This window comes from Hyperolius riggenbachi, chromosome 3 (assembly GCF_040937935.1).
Source record: "Hyperolius riggenbachi isolate aHypRig1 chromosome 3, aHypRig1.pri, whole genome shotgun sequence".
In the NCBI taxonomy this organism is placed as follows: Eukaryota; Metazoa; Chordata; class Amphibia; order Anura; family Hyperoliidae; genus Hyperolius; species Hyperolius riggenbachi.
Genome location: NC_090648.1, coordinates 37,219,874 through 37,247,626, shown reverse-complemented (window position 1 = coordinate 37,247,626; position 27,753 = coordinate 37,219,874). Strand labels below are relative to the sequence as shown.

General features: G+C 42.2%; 1 protein-coding gene across 1 annotated transcript in view; it reads right to left on the bottom strand.

The window, feature by feature from the left end:
- Positions 1–2,439: 2,439 nt before the first annotated feature.
- Positions 2,440–27,753, bottom strand: part of LOC137562041 (extracellular calcium-sensing receptor-like) — a 55,461-nt gene continuing 30,147 nt past the window's right edge. The window contains exons 2-7 of the mRNA XM_068273382.1: positions 24,126–24,199; positions 22,582–22,873; positions 15,293–16,099; positions 9,453–9,680; positions 7,040–7,163; positions 2,440–3,365 (exon numbers count right to left, since the gene is read on the bottom strand). Of these exons, the coding sequence (XP_068129483.1) occupies positions 2,440–3,365; positions 7,040–7,163; positions 9,453–9,680; positions 15,293–16,099; positions 22,582–22,873; positions 24,126–24,199 (2,451 nt within the window). The remainder of the gene's footprint in view (positions 3,366–7,039; positions 7,164–9,452; positions 9,681–15,292; positions 16,100–22,581; positions 22,874–24,125; positions 24,200–27,753) is intronic.

Here is a 27,753-nt window from a genome sequence, read left to right as displayed (position 1 = left end):
TTTGTTACGCGTAATATCGGCACATGTATGCATTAGTTTTGGCGTCCGTTTCGCGTGGTGGGTTGCTACAGCAATTTTGAGGTGGTGGTTCATTACATAATTTCCGGTTTTGCGAGCCGGAATGTGCAGCAATGTTATTATTTCGTTGTGGATTGCTATTGGCTGGCTGTCGTGATTGGTGCCTTTACATTTGCTGACATCCTTCCTGTTGTTTTGTACACAGCTGACAGGTAAATACGAGCTGATGTGATTTGCATAGTATATTGTCTGTCCCCCATCAGGTCCTCTTGTTTAGTCCTACCTAGTGTTGGGCGAACATCTAGATGTTCGGGTTCGGGGGGGAACAGGCCGAACATGGCCGCGATGTTCGGGTGTTCGAGCCGAACTCCGAACATAATGGAAGTCAATGGGGACCCGAACTTTCGTGCTTTGTAAAGCCTCCTTACATGCTACATACCCCAAATTTACAGGGTATGTGCACCTTGGGAGTGGGTACAAGAGGGGAAAAAATTAGCAAAAAGAGCTTATAGTTTTTGAGAAAATCGATTTTAAAGTTTCAAAGGGAAAACTGTCTTTTAAATGCGGGAAATGTCTGTTTTCTTTGCACAGGTAACATGCTTTTTGTCGGCATGCAGTCATAAATGTAATACAGATGAGAGATTCCAGGAAAAGGGACCGGTAACGCTAACCCAGCAGCAGCACACGTGATGGAACAGGAGGAGGGCGGCGCAGGAGGAGAAGGCCACGCTTTGAGACACAACAACCCAGGCCTTGCATGAGGACAAGAAGCGTGCGGATAGCAATTTGCTTTTTGTCGGCATGCAGTCATAAATGTAATACAGATGAGAGGTTCCAGGAAAAGGGACCGGTAACGCTAACCCAGCAGCAGCACACGTGATGGAACAGGAGGAGGGCGGCGCAGGAGGAGAAGGCCACGCTTTGAGACACAACAACCCAGGCCTTGCATGAGGACAAGAAGCGTGCCGATAGCAATTTGCTTTTTGTCGGCATGCAGTCATAAATGTAATACAGATGAGAGGTTCCAGGAAAAGGGACCGGTAACGCTAACCCAGCAGCAGCACACGTGATGGAACAGGAGGAGGGCGGCGCAGGAGGAGAAGGCCACGCTTTGAGACACAACAACCCAGGCCTTGCATGGTGGGTGAGCGGTGTACTACTGTTCCCAGCAGCGACACAGAGCACAATGCTATACAGTGGTGGGTGAGCGGTGTACTACTGTTCCCAGCAGCGACACAGAGCACAATGCTATACAGTGGTGGGTGAGTGGTGTACTACTGTTCCCAGCAGCAACACAGAGCACAATGCTATACAGTGGTGGGTGAGTGGTGTACTACTGTTCCCAGCAGCGACACAGAGCACAATGCTATACAGTGGTGGGTGAGCGGTGTACTACTGTAACCAGCAGCGACACAGAGCACAATGCTATACAGTGGTGGGTGAGCGGTGTACTACTGTTCCCAGCAGAGACACAGAGTAAACACACGCAGTAAACACAATGCTATATAGTGTGGGTGAGCGGTGTACTACTGTTCCCAGCAGCGATACAATGACTGGGGGGACCCTGGCTAGCCTGGCTGGAGAGAGAACTACCCTGCTTGCCTACCCAAAGCTAAACCCACAGACAAATGGCGGAGAAATGACGTGGATCGGGTATTTATTTACCCGAACCACGTGACCCGTTCGGCTAATCAGAGCGCGTTCGGGTCCGAACCACGTGACCCGTTCGGCCAATCACAGCGCTAGCCGAACGTTCGGGGAACGTTCGGCCATGCGCTCTTAGTTCGGCCATATGGCCGAACAGTTTGGCCGAACACCATTAGGTGTTCGGCCGAACTCGAACATCACCCGAACAGGGTGATGTTCTGCAGAACCCGAACAGTGGCGAACACTGTTCGCCCAACACTAGTCCTACCCATTAGTACACTGATTGGTGTTTTTATTTGGGGGTGGGGTATATAAGGGTGTATTTCACATGTGTTTTTTATGGCTGATGCTATTTGAAAAGGGCATGTTGCCCGAAACAGCGTTTTTTTTATTGCTGCTGTATTTCACATGAATAAAAGAGCATAAATACTGAAGCTGAAGTGGTGCAGATCCATTTGTCTTCTTGATCTGTGTATGCCACTTGGGACACAATGGCAGGGATCGTGGCACAGTGCTGTTCTCTTTAGTGGTGCTCCTATCTACCTGTTGCAGATCCTAAAAACAGGGCAGAAACAAAAATTACAACCTTAAAGTTAAGGTGTAAACTTTTGCAGCTATGGAGAGGTGCCCAGAATAATAATAATATACATTAAAATTGAGAGTGATAGGTTGGTCTAAATCTCTAGAAGAACGAGCCAGTTATACAACAGCTACTGAAAAAGATCTTTATTGCACAATGACTACGGGTTGGCCCATATATATGTACAATATAGCCTATATTATCTTAGTCACATCACTTTTATTGCTTCTTCTCATGAGATATTCCTTTGAGTTCATGTCTGGTCTGAACAATATGATGAAACATTTCGGAAGGAACATACAGATGACCAGAGCCCAGCTGGAGGCCAAGATGGCAAAGATCTCCATGGCCACAGTGTATTTGCCCTGAGCACTGAGGTATGCTGGGATGAAGGATATCCAGACACTGAGGAAGGCCAGCATGCTGAATGTAATGTACTGGGCTTCATTGAAGCTGTCAGGAAGTCTCCGAGCCAGAAAGGCCACGATGAAACTACTGGTGGCCAAAAGAAACAGATAACCCAACATGGTCCAAAAGGCAATAAGAGAACCTTCATTACACTCAGCAATGATGACTCCAGGTTTTGTTTTAATGTTATTTTGTGAGAATGGAGGCGTAAGTGACAGCCAAATAATGCACAAAATAAACTGGTGGAAGAATCCCACAAATATAATAATATAGGATACTTGAGGAGTAGTCCATTTCCGTAGGCTACTTCCCGGTCTTGTGGCCATGAAAGCCAACACCACCATGATGGTTTTGGCCAATATGCAAGAAACACAGAGCGCAAAGACCAAACCAAAAGATACCTGGCGGAGACGACATTTCTCATGATGTGGGAACCCAATAAACACCAAAGAAGAGAGGAAACACAAAGACAGTGAAACCAGGAGAAGACAACTTAGCGTATAGTTGTTGGCTTTGATTATTGGTGTGTGTTTATGTTGCATGAAAATCTTCAAAATTAAAACAGGAATAAAGGAAGATAAAATGCTGGCAGCTGCTAAAATTGCTCCTAATGGCTCTTCAAACGATAGAATCTCAACCATCTTCAGAACACAGCTGGACTTTTGTGAATCTGACCATTGATCCCAAGGACATTTCATGCAATCAGTGGAATCTAGATGATAAAAAGAGATATTTATACAATTAACACATAATATGAGACCAGCACATGTTTCTATTTATAGTTAATTAACCGCTTCACCCCAAAGGGGTTTTTACCCCAACAGACAAGAGTGGTTTTCACCTTTCAGTGCTCATCCCTTTCATTTGCCAATGCCAATAGCTTAATAATTACTACTAATCACTATGAAATGATCTATATCTTGTTTTTTTTTCCACCAATTAGACTTTTTGGGGTTGATATCTGTTTTCAGTAATTACTTTATTTTCTATGCTTTTTAAAGGGAAAAACAAGGAAAAAATGAAAAAATACACTATTTGTGCAATTCCATCCCCTATAGTTTTAATATAAACACAGCTACTGTGCATAAATCCCACACATTTTATCTGCCTATTTGTCCTGGTTATTACAAGATTTTAATTATGTCCCTAGTACAAAGTATGGTGACAATATAGTATTTAGAAATAAAGGTGTATTTTTTTCTATGGTGCTTTTTTTCACTAATCTTAATGTCTTGGAGCCGTTAACCTGAGCTCGGGCTATGCCACGCAGGAAGATATCTCAGCCCCTGGTGGGGCGATTTTGCCCATTTAAAGTGCTGTACGCGCAGCTAGCACTTTGCTAGATTCGCGTACAGGTTGATCGCCGCCGCTCTGCGGCGATCGCCCGCACGCAGCGGCGTAAGAGGGCCACACCCGCCAGAGCCCTGCGCTGCCCGGACCAATGAGTTCCAGGCAGCGCTATGGGCTGGATCGGAGGCGTTTGACGTCAGGACGTCGACTGACGTCCATGACGTCATTCTGATCGTCGCCATGGCGACAGGAGAAGCCAAACAGGGGAACGCGTTATATAGCAGGCCCTAGCAGGACGTTTTTATAAGTCTGCTTGTCATTAAGTGGTTCAATTAAGAGGTTTTAGAAAAAATAAAGAAGGTTTAGAAGCTTTCATGGTATTTAAGGAAATCCACAGCTATAATTAGTAGGAAATACCAAATAGAGATGGTTCAGGGATTTTATGTGACTGCCACTTAGAGTCTCAAAGGATTTCCTTTCTCTTTACATTGGCCTAAGCCTTGTAAGGGTATTTCTATTTTGCCTTCCCCTGCATTGACTAGGTTATGTGAGGGTGCAGGACATTGTTGCACCTATTTTTTTCTCTTTAAACTTGATGGATGGATAGTTGGATGTCTTTTTTTGAGCCAAACTAACGGAGTAATTATGCAAGTTTTGAAACTAGACATTTACAGAATGCTTTCAGGAATTAGAGTTACCTTAGAGCCCTGACTAGTCTCACTTTTGGCTCACATCTTATTAGCCTGTCACCTGAAATGCAAGGAGATATTTTCGAACCTTACCACAAAAAATAACTTTAAAGCTTCCACCATGCAGAAAAAAAAATACTTAAAAGAAGTTAAATTTCACTTTTGTTTACCTATTTTTTTTTTATTTGCTAAGTGCTAAAATTGTTTTTGTTTTTTTATTTTTGTTTTTTAAGATACGATAAAAATGTATCTCCTGGTAGAAAACACAGGGTAAAAAAATTAAATGGGTAAGGGCCTTTGCCTTTGCAATATGTTTGTGTACCCTTTAGATCTACACAGTTAAAAAATATTGTGCATTGCACATCATTTAATTTTGCAATTAATAATACATATTCCTGGCCCTCTAGGTCATCATTAATGTCAACAGCCTGATCTACTGATATTGCAGACCTGACTAACAGATCTGCATTCAAGAGCTCAGCTCCTCTCTGCTGACCTTGATCTACTCCAATCATCCTAGTGTGATGGTGATTGAATGACAGCTTTACTAGGCCCCACCTCAGTTTGACTGAATAGAAAATAAAGGCAATGAATTTCAACAGTAACTCCAAGCAAATACAAATTGCCTGATTCTTAAAATTTGGAGTTACTGTCTGGGCTAGTGGATGCCTATTCTACACTGTGATCTCCCTTAGGGTGGCCATACATGGTACAATTTTTCATTTTTTTTCGATTAGATAATTTAGTTCGATTATTCTGTTAGATCGAATATAAAGATTTTTCCAGCATGTCCGATCTGATTTTTCTCGAAAAAACGGGATAATCGTTCAAATTTCTTGATCGAAAAAAAAATATTTTCAACTTTCATTCGATTCGATCATTTAGATAGAATAAACGGGATAATCGAACGTTTTTATTTTACCATGTATGGCCACCATTAGGCTCAACACACACCATACAATCTTGGTTGTTCAATCTTACCACTTTCATGTAGTTTAAGAGCTTATCAAAATAATCATTCAAGGTATTTTCCATCTGTTGGCCCTTCTACTACATAGATTTGGTAAATCTGTACAACCAAGATTGTATGGTGTGTGTTGAGCTTTATACAGATGTCAAGTGGCTTTTGTTTTTCACATGATAAGGCTACTTTCCCACCAAGACCTTGCGTTTTAGGGGACATTATGGTCACATAACGTGCCCCTAACACAACGCATGGTGGTGTTGAAGTTGGACGTCAGATTGAGCCGCGTTATGCGGCTCTCAAAGCAGCCGCTCCAGGTTAGTGATAGGAAGTCCGGATCTTTTTAAGGATTCGGATCATTTGAATCGGATCATTGAAAATATCTTTGAACCGCATCATTTGAATCATTTTACTAGGGAAGCAGACTGGGTGAAATGACTAGCATGACACGACTTTCCCTGCACTGTACATTCTGTATGTTCCTGTTTCTTCCAGACAGACATCCACTGTGAACCGAATCTTTCATTGTGATGATCCGGATCATTCGACTCACAAAAAAGATCCGGATCAAATGAACGATTCGTTCATGATCCGGACAACACTACAGTCTCACCACGAGTTACCACAGTGCAGTGAATATTAATTAGCCATGTGGCTGGAGGGGGGACCTCCTCCTCCAACATTACTGAGCATGTGCAAACAGTCTAACGTGGCATGCAGCACTTTGTTTAAACGTGCTGCGTTACTATGTAACGCAACGTGGGCACTGTGAACAGCCCATTCATTTTACAGTGCTGTGAGTTAGGCTGCGTTACTGGCTGCTGTAACGTGGGACTTTAACGTCCCACTGTGAAACCAGCCTAAATGTAAACTACCTGGCTGGCACTATTAACTTGTTGATAGAAGATGTTGGTGAGTAACCCATAAAATGAGTTGTAAGTAATAAATAAAGATTTGGCTATTTATCTGCATACTTCTACTTCCTCTACATATGTGCTCAGAAATGACCTTGCTTTTGACCAACTAATCCTATATAATAAAACTAATGTGTCTCTGCATCCTGCCCCTGTGTCCCTGTGTCCGTGCTACCAGACTTGACAGTTTGTTGTCTGAGAACCTCATTGCATTGTGGGAAATAACAGCTTTTTCCAACTGTCAAGTAAGCAACATCTCCCTGTGTGCATATTCTTCAGACAGCAGTGGGACACGTCGGTACGCATGTTGCCAGGGTTTAGCGGCCGTGGCTTGCGCCTGTTTTTTAACGGGTGGGCCTTTTTTTACTAGTAAGGACAATAATTTGTAAATATCCATATTATCCAGACAACAGGTGACTTGAATTGGCTGCAGCTTCGCAGCTGAACAGGTATTGCATCCAGTTTGGAAAAGGACACGGCACTCAGTTAAAATAGTTCTTTAGAAATTGTACTTTTTAATATTTCTTACCACTCCGATTGGAGATCTCTCCTTGTAGACACAGGACACATTCATGGCAGCAGGCAGGTTGTCCTTTTAGAGCAGCCTTCCTGAACCCTGGGGGGCAGCTTTCACTACAGACTGAGCCTGGGGCCTATATGTAGAAGGGGAAACAAGTGTAGAAAAATAAAACCGAAAGGTGATTTGCTTGTGTGACTGTTCAGAAACATAAGTTGCAGAGTAGTGTAGGGTGTCCAGTATGCCAAGATTCGATGTACTGCGCATGCGCGATTAAAGCGCGCATGCACCGTACTTCCACGCCGGCCACCGTGATGACACGAGGCGGCCGGCGTGGTGACGACAGCCGCGTCATACCAGGAAGAAGGAGCCCGACGAGCCGGGCTGCTGCCATCCAGCCATTCCGGAGCGGGGACTAGGAGAGGAGCCAGGACGCCGTCGTGGGACCTCCCAACCAGCGCTGGACTAAAGAAAGCCCCGGGTGAGTACAATTTTACTTTTTAAGTAGAACTCGGAGTCCCTTTAAATTGCAGAGTAGCACGTGTGTAGCAGATCTCATGATGCAACATGAATCGGTTTGATCAGGTTACAGATTTATAAGGTTCTGATTTGCTGGGATCATTTCTTGTGCAAAGATGGCCACTAACGATACAATTTGTGATTTCATTAATCTGATCAGATTGGTAAGGAAATTTTTGTCCATTAGTGGTCCCAAATTACATTTACTATCATTCATGCAAAGAATTGTTCGTAAATAATCATTCAGCAAATTGTATTGCTAGTGGCCACCGTCAGACTACAGAGAAAAAAGAAGTGGCTAGCAAATTAGACCCTTTCAAATATATCGCTTGAGCAATCTGATAACATCAGCGTGGAATAAGGTCAGATTTACTAAGGTATCTCCAGAAGTCTCCAAACATCTCCTGTGGGATATCATAAATGATCCAGGGAAATTAGGTGCCTTAGTAAATCAGAAGAGCTCAAATCCTGTTTCTGTGTAGTCCACGGTTGCCTATTAGGTAGATCGCAAAGGACTTCTTGGTAGATCCCGACCCCACTACATTTTCAATTCTGTATATACAAGTGTGCTCCTAAAATTTTACATAGGTAGATCATTTTGACTTGCTAATTTTTTTAACGTAGCTCACCAGCCAAAAAAGTGTGGGCACCTCTGATGTAGTCCAAGCAACAGATGAATCAGTCAAAGCTACAATGGGGCAGGACAGAGTATGCCAGCTCCCAAGACAGTACTAAAAAAGCATGTCCACAACCCCTGTAAAAAGCAAATGTATGTTATTGAATCCAGTGCATATGAATACGTACAAGGCATGCCATCCTGTCATAACTAACGCATTTCAGACTGCTTGGTCCTTAAACATCTGATCTGATTAAAGGACTATCACAAAAAATAGCAAAATTTAAAATACATGAAAACACTTAAATCAACAGTGCATTTCTCCCAGAGTAAAATGTGCTAGAAATAATTTGTCTCCTATGTTGCTGTCACTTACAGTAGGTAGTAGAAATCTGACGGAACTGACAGGTTTGGATTAGCCCATCTGATCATGGGGGATTCTCAGGGCTTTCTTTATTTTCAAAAGCACTTAGTGAACAGTTGCTTAGTCCAACTGCCGGAAGAGTGTGAACATGAGTAGGGAGTAGCTTTGCACAGATTCTTTACAGGGAGTGCTTTTGTAAAGAATAAATTAAATATTTTGAATTCCCCCAGGAGATAGACTATTTAAAAACCTGTCACTTCTGTCAGATTTCTACAAACCACTGTAAGTGACGGCAATATAGAAGAGGTAATTTATGGCTCATTTTACTCTGGAAGACACATATTTCTTATTTGTATGTGTTTACAAATATTTTATTTTGTTTATTTATGTTTTTTGCGATAGTAGTCCTTTATGGATCAAGCAGTCTTAAATGCTTTGAATATCATCAAATAGCAAGCATTGTACATTCGTATTTGCACTGGAAAGTACTTTTGTGATGCTAGAAAAAAATCAGACTCAAATCTGTCAGCTGTAGAGTGCTGAGAAATGACCGCCCTCCAGGGTATAGGAGCACAACGGGTGGAATAGGCATCCAGGAGTAATAAAATACATAAAAAACATAAACAAGAGGTGACTTACCTCAGTGAAGACACAAAATAAGGAAAATGAAGACTTTATTTGTACTAAGGCAACGCATTTCGGGAGTTCATACCTCTAAGTTCATCAGGCTAAAGTTGAGTACTAGGATCAAATCTGAGGTGCTCAATGCTTGGCTAGAGATTTGATCCTGGGACTTAATTTTGGTCTGATGAAGTGGGGTGTATGAATTCATGAAACACATTGCCTTAGTGCAAATAAAACTTTCCTTTTCCAGATTTTGAAAAAAAAAAAAGTTTGAAAAGTGTTAGCTGAAGTAGAAGTCTCACCTGAGAGTCCCCCATAATCCATTGCAGCAAACTAGAGTTGATGGTTAGCTTTGGTCCAGGGGATGCTGAGCTGTCATAGTTTCCAACATCCACATACCAGAAGGAACCATCTGACCTCCTCTGCCAGTTGACCACGTCATGTATAGCTGGAATGTCTCCATTTTCATCAAAGTAGATTTGAGCCCCACTGCTCAGCGTTATCCACAAATTTTGTATATAGCGGAGTAACTATAATAAAAGAAGAGAGAATTTCTTACATATTAACTGATTTACCAAACACAAATGAAATGCCCACTCCCAGACAGCACTCTGCCACTAATATATGGCCTCAATTCACTAAGCTTATCTCCTGTCTTTAATACCTCTTCTGAGTGGTTTCTACAGTTATCACAATTATATCACAATGGTGATAACTGTAGAAACAGCTCAGAAGAGTTATTAAAGACAGGAGATAAGCTTAGTGAATTCAAGGCCTTAAAGTCTGCAAACCGCCAGTCAGCCAATAAAAAGTGCAAATCAATCACACCTAGTCTGCAGTAATTAATTAACCTCCTTGACGGTATGGACGAGTATACCCGTCCATTACCGCCGGAGGTCGCCGCTCAGGCCCTGCTGGGCCGATTTTTATGAAATAAAAAGCAGCACACGCAGCCGGCACTTTGCCAGCCGCATGTGCTGCCTGATCGCCGCCGCTCTGCGGCGATCCGCCGCGAGCAGCGGCGAAAGAGGGTCCCCCCAGCCGCCCGAGCCCTGCGCAGCCGGAACATATAGTTCCGGCCAGCGCTAAGGGCTGGATCGGAGGCGGCTGACGTCAGGACGTCGGCTGACGTCCATGACGTCACTCCGCTCGTCGCTATGGCGACGATATAAGCAAAACAAGGAAGGCTGCTCATTGCAGCCTTCCTTGTTTATTCTAGGCGCCGGAGGCGATCGAAAGAACGCCTCCGGAGCGCCATCTAGTGGGCTAAAGTTGGCTGCATGAAATAGTTTTTTTTTTATAAGAAAAAAACCCTCCCGCAGCCTCCCTGGCGATTTTAATAGAACGCCAGGGAGGTTAAGCAGAGGCTGAGCAATTCCGCCAAAAATTGGAGAGGACTTCAGTCACATATAGACTCCTAACTAAACTGCATACAGAGCTGCAAATGAAGTTTAAAATATGCAAATACAAGTGCACATGACAGGTTGGGGCCCCGAGCACTGACACCACTCGGGGCCCCCAAACCAGCAAGTAACACAATGGGGGAGTGCAGGTGAGCCCCAGAGCTGCCACCACCAGGAACTCCCGAGTGGTGGCAGTGCTCGATTGCTAGAGGTCAAAATTAGAGGCCTCTAGTGGTAAAGTAAGGTACATGCCATGGTGCCCCTAGTGTTTGCCTTCTATAGCATTTGTCAGGACAAACAAGCGCCCAAGACTTGGGAGTGAAGAGACAGTAAGAAGCAGCCGATGGAGAGAGAAGACACAAGAACCACACAGCGGACAAGTTGTCCTTACATGCTGCATGGTCCTGGGGAGGAGCTAGGAGACCCATGCGCAGGCATGCACAGAGACCCATGCACAGGCATGCACAGAGACCCATGCACAGGCATGCACAGAGACCCATGCACAGGCATGCACAGAGACCCATGCGCAGGCATGCACAGAGACCCATGCACAGGCATGCACAGAGACCCATGCACAGGCATGCACAGAGACCCATGCACAGGCATGCACAGAGACCCATGCACAGGCATGCACAGAGACCCATGCGCAGGCATGCACAGAGACCCATGTGCAGGCATGCACAGAGACCCATGCGCAGGCATGCACAGAGACCCATGCACAGGCATGCACAGAGACCCATGAGCAGGCATGCACAGAGACCCATGCATAGGCATGCACAGAGACCCATGCACAGGCATGCACAGAGACCCATGCACAGGCATGCACAGAGACCCATGCACAGGCATGCACAGAGACCCATGCGCAGGCATGCACAGAGAACCATGCGCAGGCATGCACAGAGACCCATGCACAGGCATGCACAGAGACCCATGCACAGGCATGCACAGAGACCCATGCACAGGCATGCACAGAGACCCATGCACAGGCATGCACAGAGACCCATGCGCAGGCATGCACAGAGAACCATGCGCAGGCATGCACAGAGACCCATGCGCAGGCATGCACAATGGATTTTATGCTGAACTGAGAGAGAGCTATCTGATGGCCACATTGACTAGGGACGCTCATTCGGATTCTGCCGGACTGAAATTTCCTAATTTCTGATCGGAAATTGGCATTTCAGATCGGAATTCACAAGTCAGAAAATGGAAATCAGAATTCTGTGGGAATCCAATTTACCGCCACTCTGTAATTTTAGCCCAATCACAGAACTCGGAAGCATTGGAACAATCAGAAAATGAAGAATTTTTCAGCAAAAATTGGATTACCGCATGTGAAGGATAGCGGAATAGCCGCCGCGTGCTCTGATGGCGCAGCGGCTGTTTCCGCATCTTCCCCGGTGGTTTATGAGCGGCGACATGTCTCTGATTTCATTCAGCCCTCCTGTGCACACAGGCTGAGGAATACGCGCGCGTGCGCGTGCGGAGAGGCAAAAGCTTTATGGGAAGCAGAGACGGATCAGCTGACTCCCTTGGTCAGCTGATCCAAGAATGGAAGCGGATTGGCTGGCAGGGACTGGGCGGCACTGATTAGCGCCGCACTATATAATCTCTAGTCCCTCAGTCTCTCGTCGTCTGCCGTTGCAAATGCTTAACGTGTTAGCACACAGACCTCAGTCAGATCCCACAGTTTGTTAGAACCAGGACGGACCTGGGAAGGCACACTGAGCTAGATTATTCTCGCATGTCTTGTATGTTATGCTTTAGACTAGTTTCGGGGTGTTGTGACTACGGACCTCACACCCAAGCTTAGGAATCTGTCTTAAATGCTATGTTATGTTATAGACTAGTTCCGGGGTGTTGTGATCAAGGAGCTCACACCCAAGACTAGGAATCTATATCAGTATTGTGTATGCTAGTTCCAGGGTGCTGTTATTACTAACGTCACACTCAAGACTAGCACAGTATACCTGTACTACCTTAGCCCGCCTCTAGGGTGTAGAGAGCCAGGATCTCCCATCCTATAGGGCAAGTTGTTCTATTAGCAGCAGGGCTTCCTGCAAACCGTGCCAAGGCCCCTCTCCTAGGGAGCCATTGGCTTACAGGGATTCACCCTCAGCCTGGCGTGAACCCTCTCTACTTCTGATCTCCAGTTCCACTGGAGACTCTCGCTCAAAGTGTTATTGATTTACCTTACACTCATATCTCAGGTGTCCAGAGGTTAGACATACCTGGATTGTTGGTAATACTGCAGATCATCCATAATCTGGTGTATATCTGTATTACTGGTGATTCTGCAGATTGCCAATAATCAGATTCTCTCTGCGTGTTGACACCGATCGTTACACCGCAGTAATTTTAGACCAATCACGAGATTTTGTTTTTCCGATTTCTAAAAATGTTTTGTTATTATTTGCATTCTCTGATGCAAAAAATGAACAATAAAGTACTTCTTGGAAATTGGAAAATTGTAAATCGGGAAAAAAAAAAAAGGAAATTGGAAACAGGCGGAAATTTAAATTTCTGCGGAATCAGAAATGCGCATTTCCGATCATCCATAACATTGACCAGTGTATGTCCACCTTCCAGTCACCGTGGTGCCCTGAAACTCATTAAGAGTTAAAAGACTACCCAGTAAGCTCATGGTGAACCAAAACTCATAGACTTGTTTTGAAACTCATTAAAAACCTCATGTTATAATACATATACGGCATTGCACCTAAGGCTACCAGCCACCACAGTGCACCAAACCAGCCACCACAGTGCACCAATACTCCTGATTGTACTATCCCCACTTCGTGCTAAGTGCTAAGACATCTTTTGTGCTATGTTACTCTTGTGTAAAGGTGTGTAGCATTTCAAGCTTCACCTACTTGCATACAATGAACCTAAATGTTCAACTTGAACGGATCAACATTTCTGGCTAATTCATCTCTATGGGCTTGATTCACTAACCGGCGCTGTGTGAAAAGCCCTTTTTGGCCGCTAGTGTGCGCAAAGCTACTTTGCGCACGGCCCCGTGCAATGCACGTGCAGTGCAGGTGTGCCAATATTAGTGCGCGGTGCGACAATAACGTTGCACCCGCTGGTCCTTAAAAGTCGCACCCAATGCGACGAAAACGACACATCGGGTGCCCCCGAAGTGGCGCATCATAGCGCTGCTGAACGGGCACCCGATGCATCAATTTCGTCGCATCGGGTGCGACTTTTAAGGACCAGCGGGTGCAACGTTATTGTCGCACTGCGCATTAATATTGGCGCACCTGCGCTGCACGCGCAGTGTACGGGGCCGTGCAACTTTTAAGGACCAGCAATGCGCACTAATATGAGCGTGATTATTTCAACTGTGTGGGTGCAAACCACCTAACGCCGTGGTTTGCGCACCCTAACACTTAGGGCACACTAACTGGCTTAGCGCCGGTTAGTGAATCAAGCCCTAAATGTATCTAAGCAGCATATACACATTGTCAGCAGAGGGAAGTGTCCCAAACACCCACCAGGGAACACCCGAATGGGTAGATGTCAAACAGCAACAAAGGTTGTATTAGGTATTTAACCCATTCGCGTTCCGTCGTTTTCACTTGAGAAATGTTCACCTCCCATTCATTAGCCTATAACCTTATCACTACTTATCACAATGAACTGATCTATATCTTGTTTTTTCCACCACCAATTAGGCTTTCTTTGGTGGGTACATTTTGCTAAGAGCCACTTTACTGTAAATGCATTTTAACAGGAAGAATAAGAAAAAACGGAAAAAACTCATTATTTCTCAGTTTTCAGCCATTATAGTTTTAAAATAATACATGCCTCCATAATTAAAACTCACGTATTGTATTTGCCCATATGTCCCGGTTATTACACCATTAAAATTATGTCCCTATCACAATGTATGGCGACAATATTTTATTTGGAAATAAAGGTGCATTTTTTCCGTTTTGCATCTATCACTATTTACAAGTTTAAAATAAAAAAAAAATAGAAATATTTCATCTTTACATTGATATTTAAAAAGTTTAGCCCCTTAGGTAAATATTCACATTTTTTTTTTATTGTAATGGTTTTTTTTTTTATATTAAACATTTTATTTGGGTAGTTTTGGGAGGGTGTGATGTAAACAATAGGTTTATAATGTAAATGTGTGTTGATTTTTATTTTTTTTTACTTTTAGTTGTAGTATTACTTTTTGGCCACAAGATGGCGGCCATGAGTTTGTTTACATGACGTCACTTTTACATGACGCATGGGGAGGTAACAGCCAGAAAAGGCGCAGCTTCCGAGAGAAGCAGTCGCTCTTTCAGCGGGGGAGAGGAATCAGTGATCGGGCACCATAGCCCGATTCACTGATTGCCTGGCTAACGAACCGCGGGCCGGGAGCACGCATGCACGCGCGCGATCGGCCGCGGGAGTGCGCGGTAGCGCGCATGTATCCTGGGCATGGTTTCTACGTCCAGGAACTAAAATAGGTTAAGGACACATTTGATTAACCAATCCAAAATATTTTTGGGAAGAGACACACAGGCCACTTAAATTTTTTTTTGTTTGTTTTTTTTATTTTATTTATGGTATTTATTGATTTTAAGGTCTGCAAAAAAGTAGTGTTAGCTTTTACCAATGTACGCTATGTAATTTGTGTTGGTGATTGGGGAGTAAATGTGGATAAACCTTTCATGGCCTATACTCTTTAATGTCGAATGATATGCACTGTGCTTGTAAATTAAAACCCATTGTTTGATTACCTGCCATGGCTTGAAATTCCAAATTTTCCTGCAGGTGTTAGATGAATGGAGCCCTCCACTCCTCTTGCACTTTGTAATAGCATCTACTGAACTGGCTAGAGCATAAACTGCAGCATAACACGCATGGGTATATTTAAAGCTACTACTATACACCGAGCTGTCCCTTACGCTGCTCACGCTCTCATTTCCTGTACATTGTCGGACTGAAGTTCCATTAAAAAAACTGCAGTTAAAAATTTTTTCCCAAAAAAGTTTCATCCAGTTTTGTTCCAAATTAGAAGGTTGTTCAGCTGTTAGAAGATATTTGCTCAAGCCTGGAATATCTAGACTTCTGGTTCCTAATCCAACACTACCTGAAAGAAGTTGGAAGAACCTTTCCACAAAAAATAAACTGCTCTTGGACCAGCCAGCATTGGCAACAAAAACTTTCCCACTCACATTCTGCCTTAACATCTCATTCATGATAAGAAGTATGTCAGCACTGACGGCAAAGGCAATAATCACTTTGGCAGTTGATTCTTTAATGACCTTCACTATATGAGGAGCGTTACGGTCTGGTTGACCCACGGGAATGGTCTCAGAGAAGGCTATGCATCCTCCAGCTTTAAATATCTCTTGCTTGATTGGTTGAATTCCAAGCTGACCATAATCAGTATCTGTTGCCAGCAGACCAACCCAGGTCCATCCAAAGTGCATTACGAGTTTAGCCAAACCTCTTGACTGAAATTTATCACTGGCAATAGTCCTGAAGAAAGAGGGAAACATTTGTCGATTACCGAGGAGAGATACACTTGAGAATGGACTAATCTGAAAAATGAATAATAAAAAAAAATAATCAATGAATCAAGCTTTAAGTCTAGTTACACTAGATATACAAAACACTGTATTATAAAAAAAAAAAAGCATAAGACCTTTTTTCATTGTTATAGGGCCACTATAATGTCACTAATATTATAAATGTGAACCTTTGGATGTTTTTGTTGCTTGTTATTGTTACGCAATCATGCAACAATGGCTGAACGGATTTGAATGAAATTTGGCACACAAATAGTACATTACCTGGAATAAAGTATAGGATACTTTTTATCCCCATTAACAAAAAGTAGGTGGAGACAAATACAAATTTCACTGGGAAAATGTAAACTGCAGCCATTCTTACACTGTTAATGGCAGGGTTCTCAAACTTTGCACAGTTGGTCACTGGGTGACTAGGATTATTATTCAGAAAAGTGGGTGGAGCCTACAAAAGCAAATCAAAATTTACCTTTTGATTTTCAAGGGGAATATTTAATTGCTGACATTTATGCACTGTTAGTGGCACAAGCCTCAAACCTGGTACAGTTGGTCATTGGGTGACTGGGGTTCAAATTCAGAAAAGTGGGTGGAGCCACAGCCAATCAGATTTGGTTCATTTCAATGCAAATTATTGATGCCAAAGACCGCAAAGCTTACAAACTAGGTCATTAAGTAATTGATTAATTATGTTTTAGGGTTATAAAAAGTGGGTGGAGGCAACACCAGCCAAATACTTACCCGGGCAATGCCAGGCCATCAGCTACTGAAAAATAAATTTCTCCCGGAGTAAAATTCTCCCATGTTACTGTCACTTAAAGAAGGTAGTAAAAATCAAGCAGATTTAACAGTTTTTGGTTTAGTACATCTCCTCAGCATTCCCTTTATTCCTTTAAGAATGCCTGCAAAGATGCCTGCAGTGCTGGCTCCCCTAATTGCCTGATCACTATTTTGGCAGTTGACTAAGCAAATCCCTTTCTGTAAGGTTTTGAAAAAAATGCTGCAATGGAGCTTTAGGTGTTGGGAGATTGGAGTCTTGGCACTACATTGGAAAATTTTGATCCAAAAGGGATCTATCTGTTGCTTAACTACTTTGGCCTCCTGGACGTAGTAACTATGCCCAGGAGGCCATGTGCGCGTCTGCGCGCTCCCGGCCGCGGTTCGTTAGCCTGGCAATCAGTGAATCGGGCTATGGTGCCCGATCACTGATTGCTCTTCCCCGCTGAAAAAGGGACAGCTTCTCTCGGAAGCTGTGCTTTTTCTGGCTGTAACGTCCCCCATACGTCGCTCTAAGCGTATGTTACGCTTAGAGTGACGTCATGTAAACAAACTCATGGCCGCTATCTCGTGGCGAAAAAGTAAAACTACAACTACAAGTGAAAAAATTAAAACTCAAGACACATTTACATTATAAAACTATGGCTTACATCCCACCCTCCCAAAAATACCCAAATAAAATGTTTAATACAAAAAAAAAAAACATTACAATAAAAAAAACATGTAAATATTTACCTAAGGGTCTAAACTTTTTAAATATCAATGTAAAGATGAAATATTTCTATTTTTTTTTTTTATTTTAAACTTGTAAATAGTGATAGATGCAAAACGGAAAAAATGCACCTTTATTTCCAAATAAAATATTGTCGCCATACATTGTGATAGGACCATAATTTTAACGGTGTAATAACCGGGACATATGGGCAAATACAATACGTGGGTTTTAATCATGGAGGCATGTATTATTTTAAAACTATAATGGCTGAAAACTAAGAAATAATGCATTTTTTCCATTTTTTTCTTATTCTTCCTGTTAAAATGCATTTACAGTAAAGTGGCTCTTAGCAAAATGTACCCCCCAAAGAAAGCCTAATTGGTGGCGGAAAAAACAAGATATAGATCAGTTCATTGTGATAAGTAGTGATAAAGTTATAGGCTAATAAATGGGAGGTGAAAATTGCTTGGATCCATAAAGTGAAAACGACTGAAGGCTGAAGTGGTTAACCTTTTGCCGACGGCGTCACACCGATGGGCGTGGCTGCAGCGGCAGCCCCAGGACCGCCTAACGCCAATTGGCGTAAAGTCCTGGGGCTCTGTTTTGCAGGAGATCGCGCGTAGGCTGCGCGCGCATCTCCTGCTTGGGGGGCGGAGTTCCGCCCCGCCTTCAGTCTCCGAGCGGCTATTGCCGCTCGGGAGACTGTTAGACGGCGTGATCGCCGTCTATTTAGACTGTGCAGCGCTGCGATCAGCAGCAGCACTGCACTAGGGACAGCCGTGTGACACGGCTGTCCCCCTGGGGGACAAGAGAGCGATCGACTCTCATAGGCAGAAGCCTATGACAGCCGATCGCCGTAATTGGCTGGCTGTGGGGAGAGAGGGAGAGAGGGAGGGAGGGATAGGGTTTAAAGAAACAGTTTGTTTTTAAAAAAAAAACAGGAACAATAATATTTACAATGAAAAAAATAAACATGGGGGAGCGATCAGACCCCACCAACAGAGAGCTCTGTTGGTGGAGAGAAAAGGGGGGGGGGGGTGATCACTTGTGTGCTGTGTAGTGCGGCCCTGCAGCTTGGCCTTAAAGCTGCAGTGGACAATTTTACTCAAAATGGCCTGGTCACTAGGGGGGTTTAGCCCTGCAGTCCTCAAGAGGTTAAATCAGATGACCATTTACCAGTGTATGGCCACATTAAAGGATACCTGAAGTGACATTTGACATGATGAGACATGTGTATGTACAGTGCCTGGCACACAAATAACTATGCTGTGTTCCTTTTTTTCTTCCTCTTCCTGAAAGAGTTAAATATCAGGTATGTAAGTGGCTGACTCAGTCCTGACTCAGACAGGAAGTGACTTCAGTGTGACCCTCACTATAAAACACATCAGTGAGGTTCATACTGCAGTCACTTCCTGTCTGAGTCAGGACAGAGAAAAAAAAAAGTAAACAGCATAGTTGTTTGTGTGCTAGGCACGGTACATACCCATGTCTATCTCATCATGTCAAATGTCACTTTGGATATCCTTTAAGAACTCCACAGTATGTTATTTCCTTTTTGCCGAGACGAGGTCTTAAAACATTACTTTCTTTTATCTTCGAAGCCCCACCTCCTCATAGAGAAGCATTTTTCTACTGAAACGCTGGGATTCTGGGAAATGTAGTCTAGTGCCTATTGGTTTTCGAACTATTGGAAGAAAGTAGTGTTCTGCATGTGTTATTCACTAGTGATGATTGTAATCTGCTAGATTACGCAAAGTTTTATGTACATTTTCGCAATTACGGCCATACCCAATTATGATTTTGACATTCAACTGTCCATTCATAATTTTGCACCATTTTTCCATAACTTTGTGCCAAATTTAGAAGTTATTTACAAAGCCTGTATACATGCTATCGTCATCATTAAAATTGCTATGCATGTTATTAGGCCTTTACCTACATACCCATTTATTCAAGCTGTCGATTTCTCTTACAAGTATTGGCTAACCTTTGTGATACCATGCAACTCCATACACAGGACCACAATTTTCTTTCTTTCTGCTCTACAACTGGCTACCACTCCTTACCCCCTTCCTTTTCTCAATACTTTCACACTCACCTCTTTAACTGCTCTCCTTTAACTACAACTAAATACCTATTTGGACGAAGGTCCACTCAGATACTTCAAATGTTGGAATTTCTCTTTTTAGGGGTTATAAGAGAATACATATATTAAGCATGTTGTTTCTACTCCCTTGTCAAGTAGCTACAGAAAGACTCCTCCACTTATACCTTAAAGGGGAACTTCAGCCTAAACAAACATACTGTCATTAAGTTACATTAGTTATGTTAATTAGAATAGATAGGCAATATAATCTCTTACCCACCCTGTTTTAAAAGAACAGGCAAATGTTTGTGATTTATGGGGGCTGCCATCTTTGTTATGGGGGCAGCCATCTTTTTGGTTGAAAGGAGGTGACAAGGAGTAGGAGACACAGTTCCAACTGTCCTGTGTCCTGATCACTCCTCCCAGTTGTGTGCGCTAGGCTTCAAATGTCAAATTCAAAATGTAAAAAAAAAAATTGCACCAAAACAGCAGAACGAGAGCAACAAAATCAGAAATCCCATCATGCTTTGCACAGCATCAGGGGAAAAAAGCCCGGGCAGTTTTCTTCTGCGCAGCTGAAAATGAGGCTTGTATAAGCGAAATAAAGTTCTGATGCTGTGAAACTGTTAAAGAAACACCAGGCCTTTTCAGTGCTGCTGAGTCGATTTTTAGTCCGGAGGTTCACTTTAACTATGAGATGTCTGTACATTCTGTAAACATAATCCTGCTCATTCATATGTTCTACTTGACCCTTGTACTGTATTCATTGATCCTCCGGAAATTCTTTTGATTGTTATTCTTTCTTAAAAACTTAATAAAAAACAGTATAACAAAAAAAAAAATTGCTATGCATGTTAAAGTGAACCTCCAGACTAAAAATCTACTCAGCAGAACTGAAAAGGCTTGGTGTTTCTTTAACAGTTTCACAGCATCAGAACTTTGTTTTTCTTAAAGAAGTCTCATTTGTAGCTGCATTTTTAGCTAAGCTCCGCCCCATCAAAGAAAACTGTCCGGGCTTTTTTCCCCTCATGCTGTGCAAAGCATGATGGGATTTCCTATGTTGTTATTCACGTTGCCTAGCAACTGGGAGGAGTGATCAGGACACAGGACAGTTGGAACTGTTTCTCATGCTCTCTGTCACCTTCTTTCAACCAAAAAGATGGCTGCCCCCATGAAATCACAAACCTTTGCCTGTTCTTTTAATACAGGGTGGGTAAGAGATTATAATACCTATCTATTTTAATTAACATAACTAATGTAACTTAACCTCCTTAGCGGTAACCCCGTGTGTGACACGGGGTAAGCCGCCGGAGGGTGCCGCTCAGGCCCTGCTGGGCCGATTTACTTAATTCTTTTTTTGCTGGACGCAGCTAGCACTTTGCTAGCTGCGCCAGCACCCCGATCGCCGCCGCCGCGCGCCCGATCGCCGCTATCCGGTGCGGCGCGCGCCCCCCCCCCCCCAGACCCCGAGCGCTGCCTGGCCAATCAGTGCCAGGCAGCGCCGAGGGGTGGATCTGGTCTCCCAATGACGTCCCGACGTCACTGACGTCGGTGACGTCATTCCGCCCCGTCGCCATGGCGACGGGGGAAGCCCTCCAGGAAATCCCGTTCTTTGAACGGGATTTCCTGATCGCCTATCGCCGGAGGCGATCGGCGGGGCTGGGGGGATGCCGCTGAGCAGCGGCTATCATGTAGCGAGCCCTCGGCTCGCTACATGATTTAAAAAAAAATATAATTTAAAAAAAACTGCTGCGCTGCCCCCTGGCGGTATTTTTCATACCGCCAAGGGGGTTAATGAAAGTATGTTTGTTTAGGCTGAAGTTCCTCTTTAAGAAGATAAGTAGGAACACGGCATTTTTTTTCTTAAAAATACCTTTTTGTTTGTGAGGAAATCGATTTAAAAAATACAAGGGAAAAATGCTTTTTTAAAGTGGGATAAAACTCTGACATAACATTTAATAGAATGTGTTTTCCTACTTTTTATTACCCATTCAGTTACCATATTTGCTTTTGTGCACCAGAAATATTGTCTGATTGCAAATTACAAGTCCCCAAACTACAGTTTATCTGCTCTGAAAGCGGCCATTGCATTTTGTTGTATAGCTGATGTTTTTACAAATTAAAATCTATCTAGTGATCATTTCTCACCTCTCTCTGCTCCCCAGCTCAGTACAGTTCAGTGTCAGCACACTGCTGGCTGTATACTAAAGGTATCTAACAAAGGAATGTAAACAAACGATAATGTTATCACCTCTTTGGATGCAGACAGAAAGCAAGGAGCATTCCACAAAAGAACAAAATGCTGTGTTTGAACGTTTGAATGCTCAACAAACAAATTACAGTGCGCCAAGATTATATAGAAGGATTGTCAATAAAATACTGCAGCTATACCCAGAATTAAGTCTACTCCAACACTTATAGAAACATAAAAACACTATATAAATGCTCTGGTATGCCCTAATTGGATTAATATTCAATAAATTTATTAGCACAAAATTAAAAGCACAATAAATACAATAGTAAACTAAGATAGATTTACCCTAAAGGCGCAAATAGGGCAACACTTACATGCCCAGTACATTCATACCACTTTAAACTTAGAAAAATAACTTTTTATTTTTACATTTTTAAAATGTGTTTTCTCAAAAGCAAAAAATCTTTTTGAGAATGTTTTTATTCCCACCCTTCTTCTTATCAAGCGTAGCAATTCTGCTGAAAATAGCATGTATGGGGTCATAGTTAATAACCTCTAAAGTTGGCACAAAATGACACAAAAATTACATGAAATTGCAAAATTATGGTTCCTGATTATGTTTACAAACAAAATTAATTACGATTGTACACGAAATTTTGCATTAGGATTTTGCATTAAATGTAAAGACTTAAAATATAGAGGCAAAAAAAAGAGAACTCACTTACCTGTGGGTATCTAAAAATTCCTAAAACATTGGCCAGGGTAATGGAATTTGAAGACACCACGGATCCAATAACTCCTGTGAAAGGTGATTTAGAAGGACATCGATAGTTGGGAACAAGTGGGCGAGACTCCGTAAGAAATTCTAAAGCTCCTTGTAGCTCGTAATTGGGTATGCTGCAAGTGTCATACATCTGGAACCCTAATGTAATATTAGGCAGGATATTTGGGTTACTGTTTATTTCCTCCATGGCATAGAAGACAGCCTGGAGTATCCGATAACAGTCAATGTCAAATCTTAAAAAATCAAACACAAGATTATTAGAAGTTAAGCTGGTTTAAATCAGTAAGAGAGAGCTAATGGACACACAAGTAGATATGTGCACCTTACAGGTGACAATAACATCGAAACAGCCACATCCCTTTATCACACTTAGCTTGCCGCTATTTGTCTTGAATGACATGATGATGTTTTCTGAATTAAACACTTTGCAATGCTCATTTGACTGCAGATGGTAATTGTTGGAGGTGCGATGGGGCAGCTGATGATTTATTTCACATGTTTTGAACTTGCCCTAATTTGTTATCCTACTGGAAAAATGTTCATCTAGGGTCTGAGAGAATCTCTTCCATGTCCATTCTCTTTACTCCTGAGGTTTTCCTCCTCTCCTCGGTACCGTTCTCACATAGCTCCTACAAAAAAATCAATTCTAACCCACCTCATTAACACTGCTAGAGCTGTAATCCCTATGATCTGGAAATCTACTCATAACTAGATTATCTCACAGTGGCTCCAAAGAATTGATTCAATAACTGACATGGTAGAGATTTTCTCACTGCACTCGATAAAAGTGGTGATTATGTTGAAACTTGGTCCCTCTTACAGACTTTAAAGAGAAACTCCAACCTAGAATTGAACTTTATCCCAATCAGTAGCTGATACCCCCTTTTACATGAGAAATATAATGATTTTCACAAAAAGACCATCAGGGGCCGCTGTATGTATGATTTTGAGCTGAAACCCCTCCCACAAGAAGCTCTGAGTACCGCGGTACTCTAGGCAAACTGCCACAATGTAACAATGTTCACAGACAGGAATTAGCTGTTTACAGCTGTCTCTAACAGCCAAAACAGCTAGGAGCAGCTACATAACCTGCCCACAGTAAAAATGTCACCATGTAATAAATGTCAGAATGTAAATCGGGGAGAGGAAAGATTTTACAATGAGCAAACACTGACTAAATCATTTATACATAATTATGGTAAAAAATGAAGCACTTTTTTTACTACATTATTTTCACTGGAGTTCCTCTTTAACCACTTTATCCACCATTACAGTATATCTACGTCCTCCGAGACTTCATCTAAGCCACGAGGACTAAGATATAAATTGTGTAGCTGAAGCAGAGCTGTGCACGATTGGGCATGCTCCTGGGCAAAACCTCTGACACTATCTGCTGCAGCACTAATTGATGAATTGGAATATAATAATGATCATCTTGGTATCAGACACAATAACAAATGTTTATGCTGCACATAACAACGGTACATTTTCTCTGCTCTCATTTCATTATTCTCCTCGGACTGCTCATTCAGACAGATAAGCAGCTGCGGATCTGTAATCTGCAAAAGACAAGAACGTACACACAAGGTTAACAAAAGTAGGGAGAGGAATTCCCCCTCCCTTCATAATTCACTGGTCCTTCACCCTAGCCTGTCACCCTATGTCTGTAAAGTGTAAAAGGAATTTGATAACATTAAAGGAAGATATAAACAAGGGAAGGCATACAGCTGTACTTAGGAACACTTAAACATTCCCATCCCGGTTTAAAACATGTTAATCAATAGTGTTCCTATATATATATATATATATATATATATATATATATATATATATATATATATATATATATATATATATATATATATATATACTGTATATATAGGAACATATATATTCCTATATATACATACATAAATATATATATACATATAAGACAACCCTCCAACTTTTCCATTTAATATGTAGAGATTGGGATATACTCGCTGTATAACACTACCCCTCTTCCAACACATACCAAATAAAAATGAACAAAAAACATAATATACCAGTGCTATGGATGAACAGATACTGGTGCCATACTGTATGTGGTAACCAGTATGTAACAGTATATAAGTGATTGACTGGTTGGATTGGTCATCTCGCCCTCCCCCTAAGTGGATTGGTAAACTCTCCTTGTCTACCTGTTTATCAGAGCAGTATGGAAGAATATATTGTGCTGTGCCCATAAAACACGCCTCTTTCACCCTTCTGGCCCGCCCTTGTATCCTATTTACCTCCCTCTCTGCCTCTCAGATAATGCACATGTGCGCCGCTTCACTACAGTCCTCAGGAATGAGATCTGAGAGTCGGTAACAGGATAGGGTGTATCATCCGACATCAATGACACCCGGTGTATAAGACAACACCTGACTTTTCAGAAGATTTTCAAGGGTTAAAAAGTAGTCTTATACCATATATTTGGTTGATTTGATATTCTGTCATTCAATTCTCTCTGTGCAATTTTGAACTAATGTATACATTTGGTTCGGCTCCTGCACAGCATTAGAAAAGGGGAGGCTGCAGCGCATCATCCGATCAGCGGAAAGGATAATTGGCTGTAGCTTACCTTCCCTGCAGGATCTTTACACTAGCAGGTGCAGAAAGAGAGCAACAAAAATTGCCTCTGACCCCTCTCACCCAGCTCACTCCATCTTCCAGCGCATGCCTTCAGGAGTAAGATTCCGGTCAATCGCTACCAAAACCTCTAGACACAGGAACAGCTTTTTTCCTCAAGCGGTAGCCATACTTAATGCTGAACCACGTTAGAGCTGCTAGGACTGAAAGTAATCAGCACAGAACTAAACATGAACAATTCTCACATTGCTTACTGACACTATACTTATAATGTCCTTAACTTGTAATATTCACACTGTCTGTCCTTGTATTGTTTTTGTTTGTGTTTGTTAAGCAACTGCCAAGACAAATTCCTTGTAGGTGCAAACTTACTTGGCGAAAATAAATTGATTCTGATTCTGATTCTGATTTGTTTGCAGCATTTAATTTTCCTAATAAAGGCTTTTATCCAAATGCAAGGAGACAGATCAAACATCTTCCTCATGGCCTTGACACTTTACATACTTTACATATAGTGCAAAGCATTGATGCAGCCTTACAATGTTGCTTCACTTACCTTTTCCTTTACTGTTTGTCTCCATATAATCCAGGGATGCCAAACTTCAGTCCACGAGGGCCATGGTCTTCACACATTTTTGGCACCTCTCAAATTAATTGATGGGTCTGAATCAGGAAAGGCGTGGCTCATAAAGGAGAACACATTTCTCCATTTCTCAGTCAATCCTAAACACTGGCATGGATATGGCCCTCAAGGTCCAGGACTGGAGTTTGATACTTGTGAGTTAATCTGATGTAATACATTTCCAGCAGCTGAAGCACTGAGGGCTGGTGCACACTAAAAGCACTTTGAAAAGCGCTTGGCTAATGTATTTCAATGGGATGGAGCACCCCAGAGCGATTAGATTTTCTCCCAAACGCAAACTCGGGTCCTGCAGCATTTTTGCTGATTTCTGAGGCGATTCAGCCTCAATGTTAAGTATAGAAAAGTGGCAAAATGCTCTGAAAAGCGCAGACTAGATCAGAGCGATTTTCCAAGCGTTTTTTTGTTACAGAAGCTTTTCAGTTCCAGCTCTACTGTAACAAAATATATATAAAAAAAAAAACACTACACCAAAACGCTCCAAAAATCGCTAGGAATGATTATAAAATCCCTCTGCACATGCCTAGAATCGCTCTGAAAAATCACTTCAAAAAGCGCTGAGCATTTGCTTTTACACTGGCGCTTTTTGGTGTGCTCGGGGCCTCACTGAACTTCAAAAATAAGCATGCAGAATTTAAAGAGAACCTGTACTGAGTAAAATTATTTAAAATAAACACATGAGGTAACTTCAAATGAACATTACAAAGTTACCTTGCCATCAGTTCCTCTCAGAAGCTCACCATTTTCTTCTTACAGTGATCCCTTCTAGTTCTGACAACATTTTGTCAGAACTGAAATATATCAGTTGCTGTCAGTTATATATCAGTTGCTGTCAGTTACAGCTGAGAGCAGAACTGACCATGTTTCCCTATGGCTCAAGTGGGCGATGTTACAGTTTAACTGTGTGCTGACCAGGAAGCTGTTATGGGGAAATGGCTATTTTCAAAATGGAGGACGAAGAATTCCATTGATCACAGTAGACAAACAGGACGCAGGAAAGCAAAAATAGATGGAAGAGTAGACTACACAGGAGGTAAGTATGACGTGTGTGTGTTTATTTTGGCTTTTAATTTTCAGTTCAGGTTTTCTTTAAGATCCGAACTGGTAACTGGTCTACAAACAGTGGTTGCCATGACTGCATGGAAACATAATTTAGCGTGTCGTAAAAAAAATACATTTGGCTACAGACAATGTCAGACACAGCGTTTTAATAATATTAATGAACAGTATCAATTTATTTATTTTTAATCTAAGTGTATACCACTATAATGAAATACAACTTCCATATACTTGTTTCAGGTATTTAGGGCATATCTGAATTGACAGGGTAATGGAGGCTGACATATTCATTTCCTTTCAGACTAGGTGCACACTTAGCAGAAACGCTAGCGTTGCGGAAATGCTGCATTTTTGCCATTAATGGAAGTCTAAGGGCCGCAGGAAAAAACGCCTATAGAAAACACATATGCAATTTCTACGCATTTTCAAACATGCGTTTTTAAAAACGCATGTTTTGTTGCATAATGTTTAAAAACACATTAAAAAACCGCACATAATGAAAGTCAATGGAAACGCAATGGTATGCGTTTTCATGCGTTTTCCATGCAATTTTTTTATTGTTTTGTGATGTATTTCTGCTTCCTGTTGTCTTCCTAGTTATTTGCATAGCAAAGAAATGAACAGCGCTACTTAAAAACAGATGAGTGCTTACCTGCAAAAAAGTGCACACCCCACTCATGGGATTCAAATACACAATGAGCACACACATGACCTGTCTACCACTTGGAGGATGTTAGTTTCACTAGCAATTTGCAATTTGTTAGGTACTTGTCCCTCCCACTGTCGTAGAAGTCTTTCCTC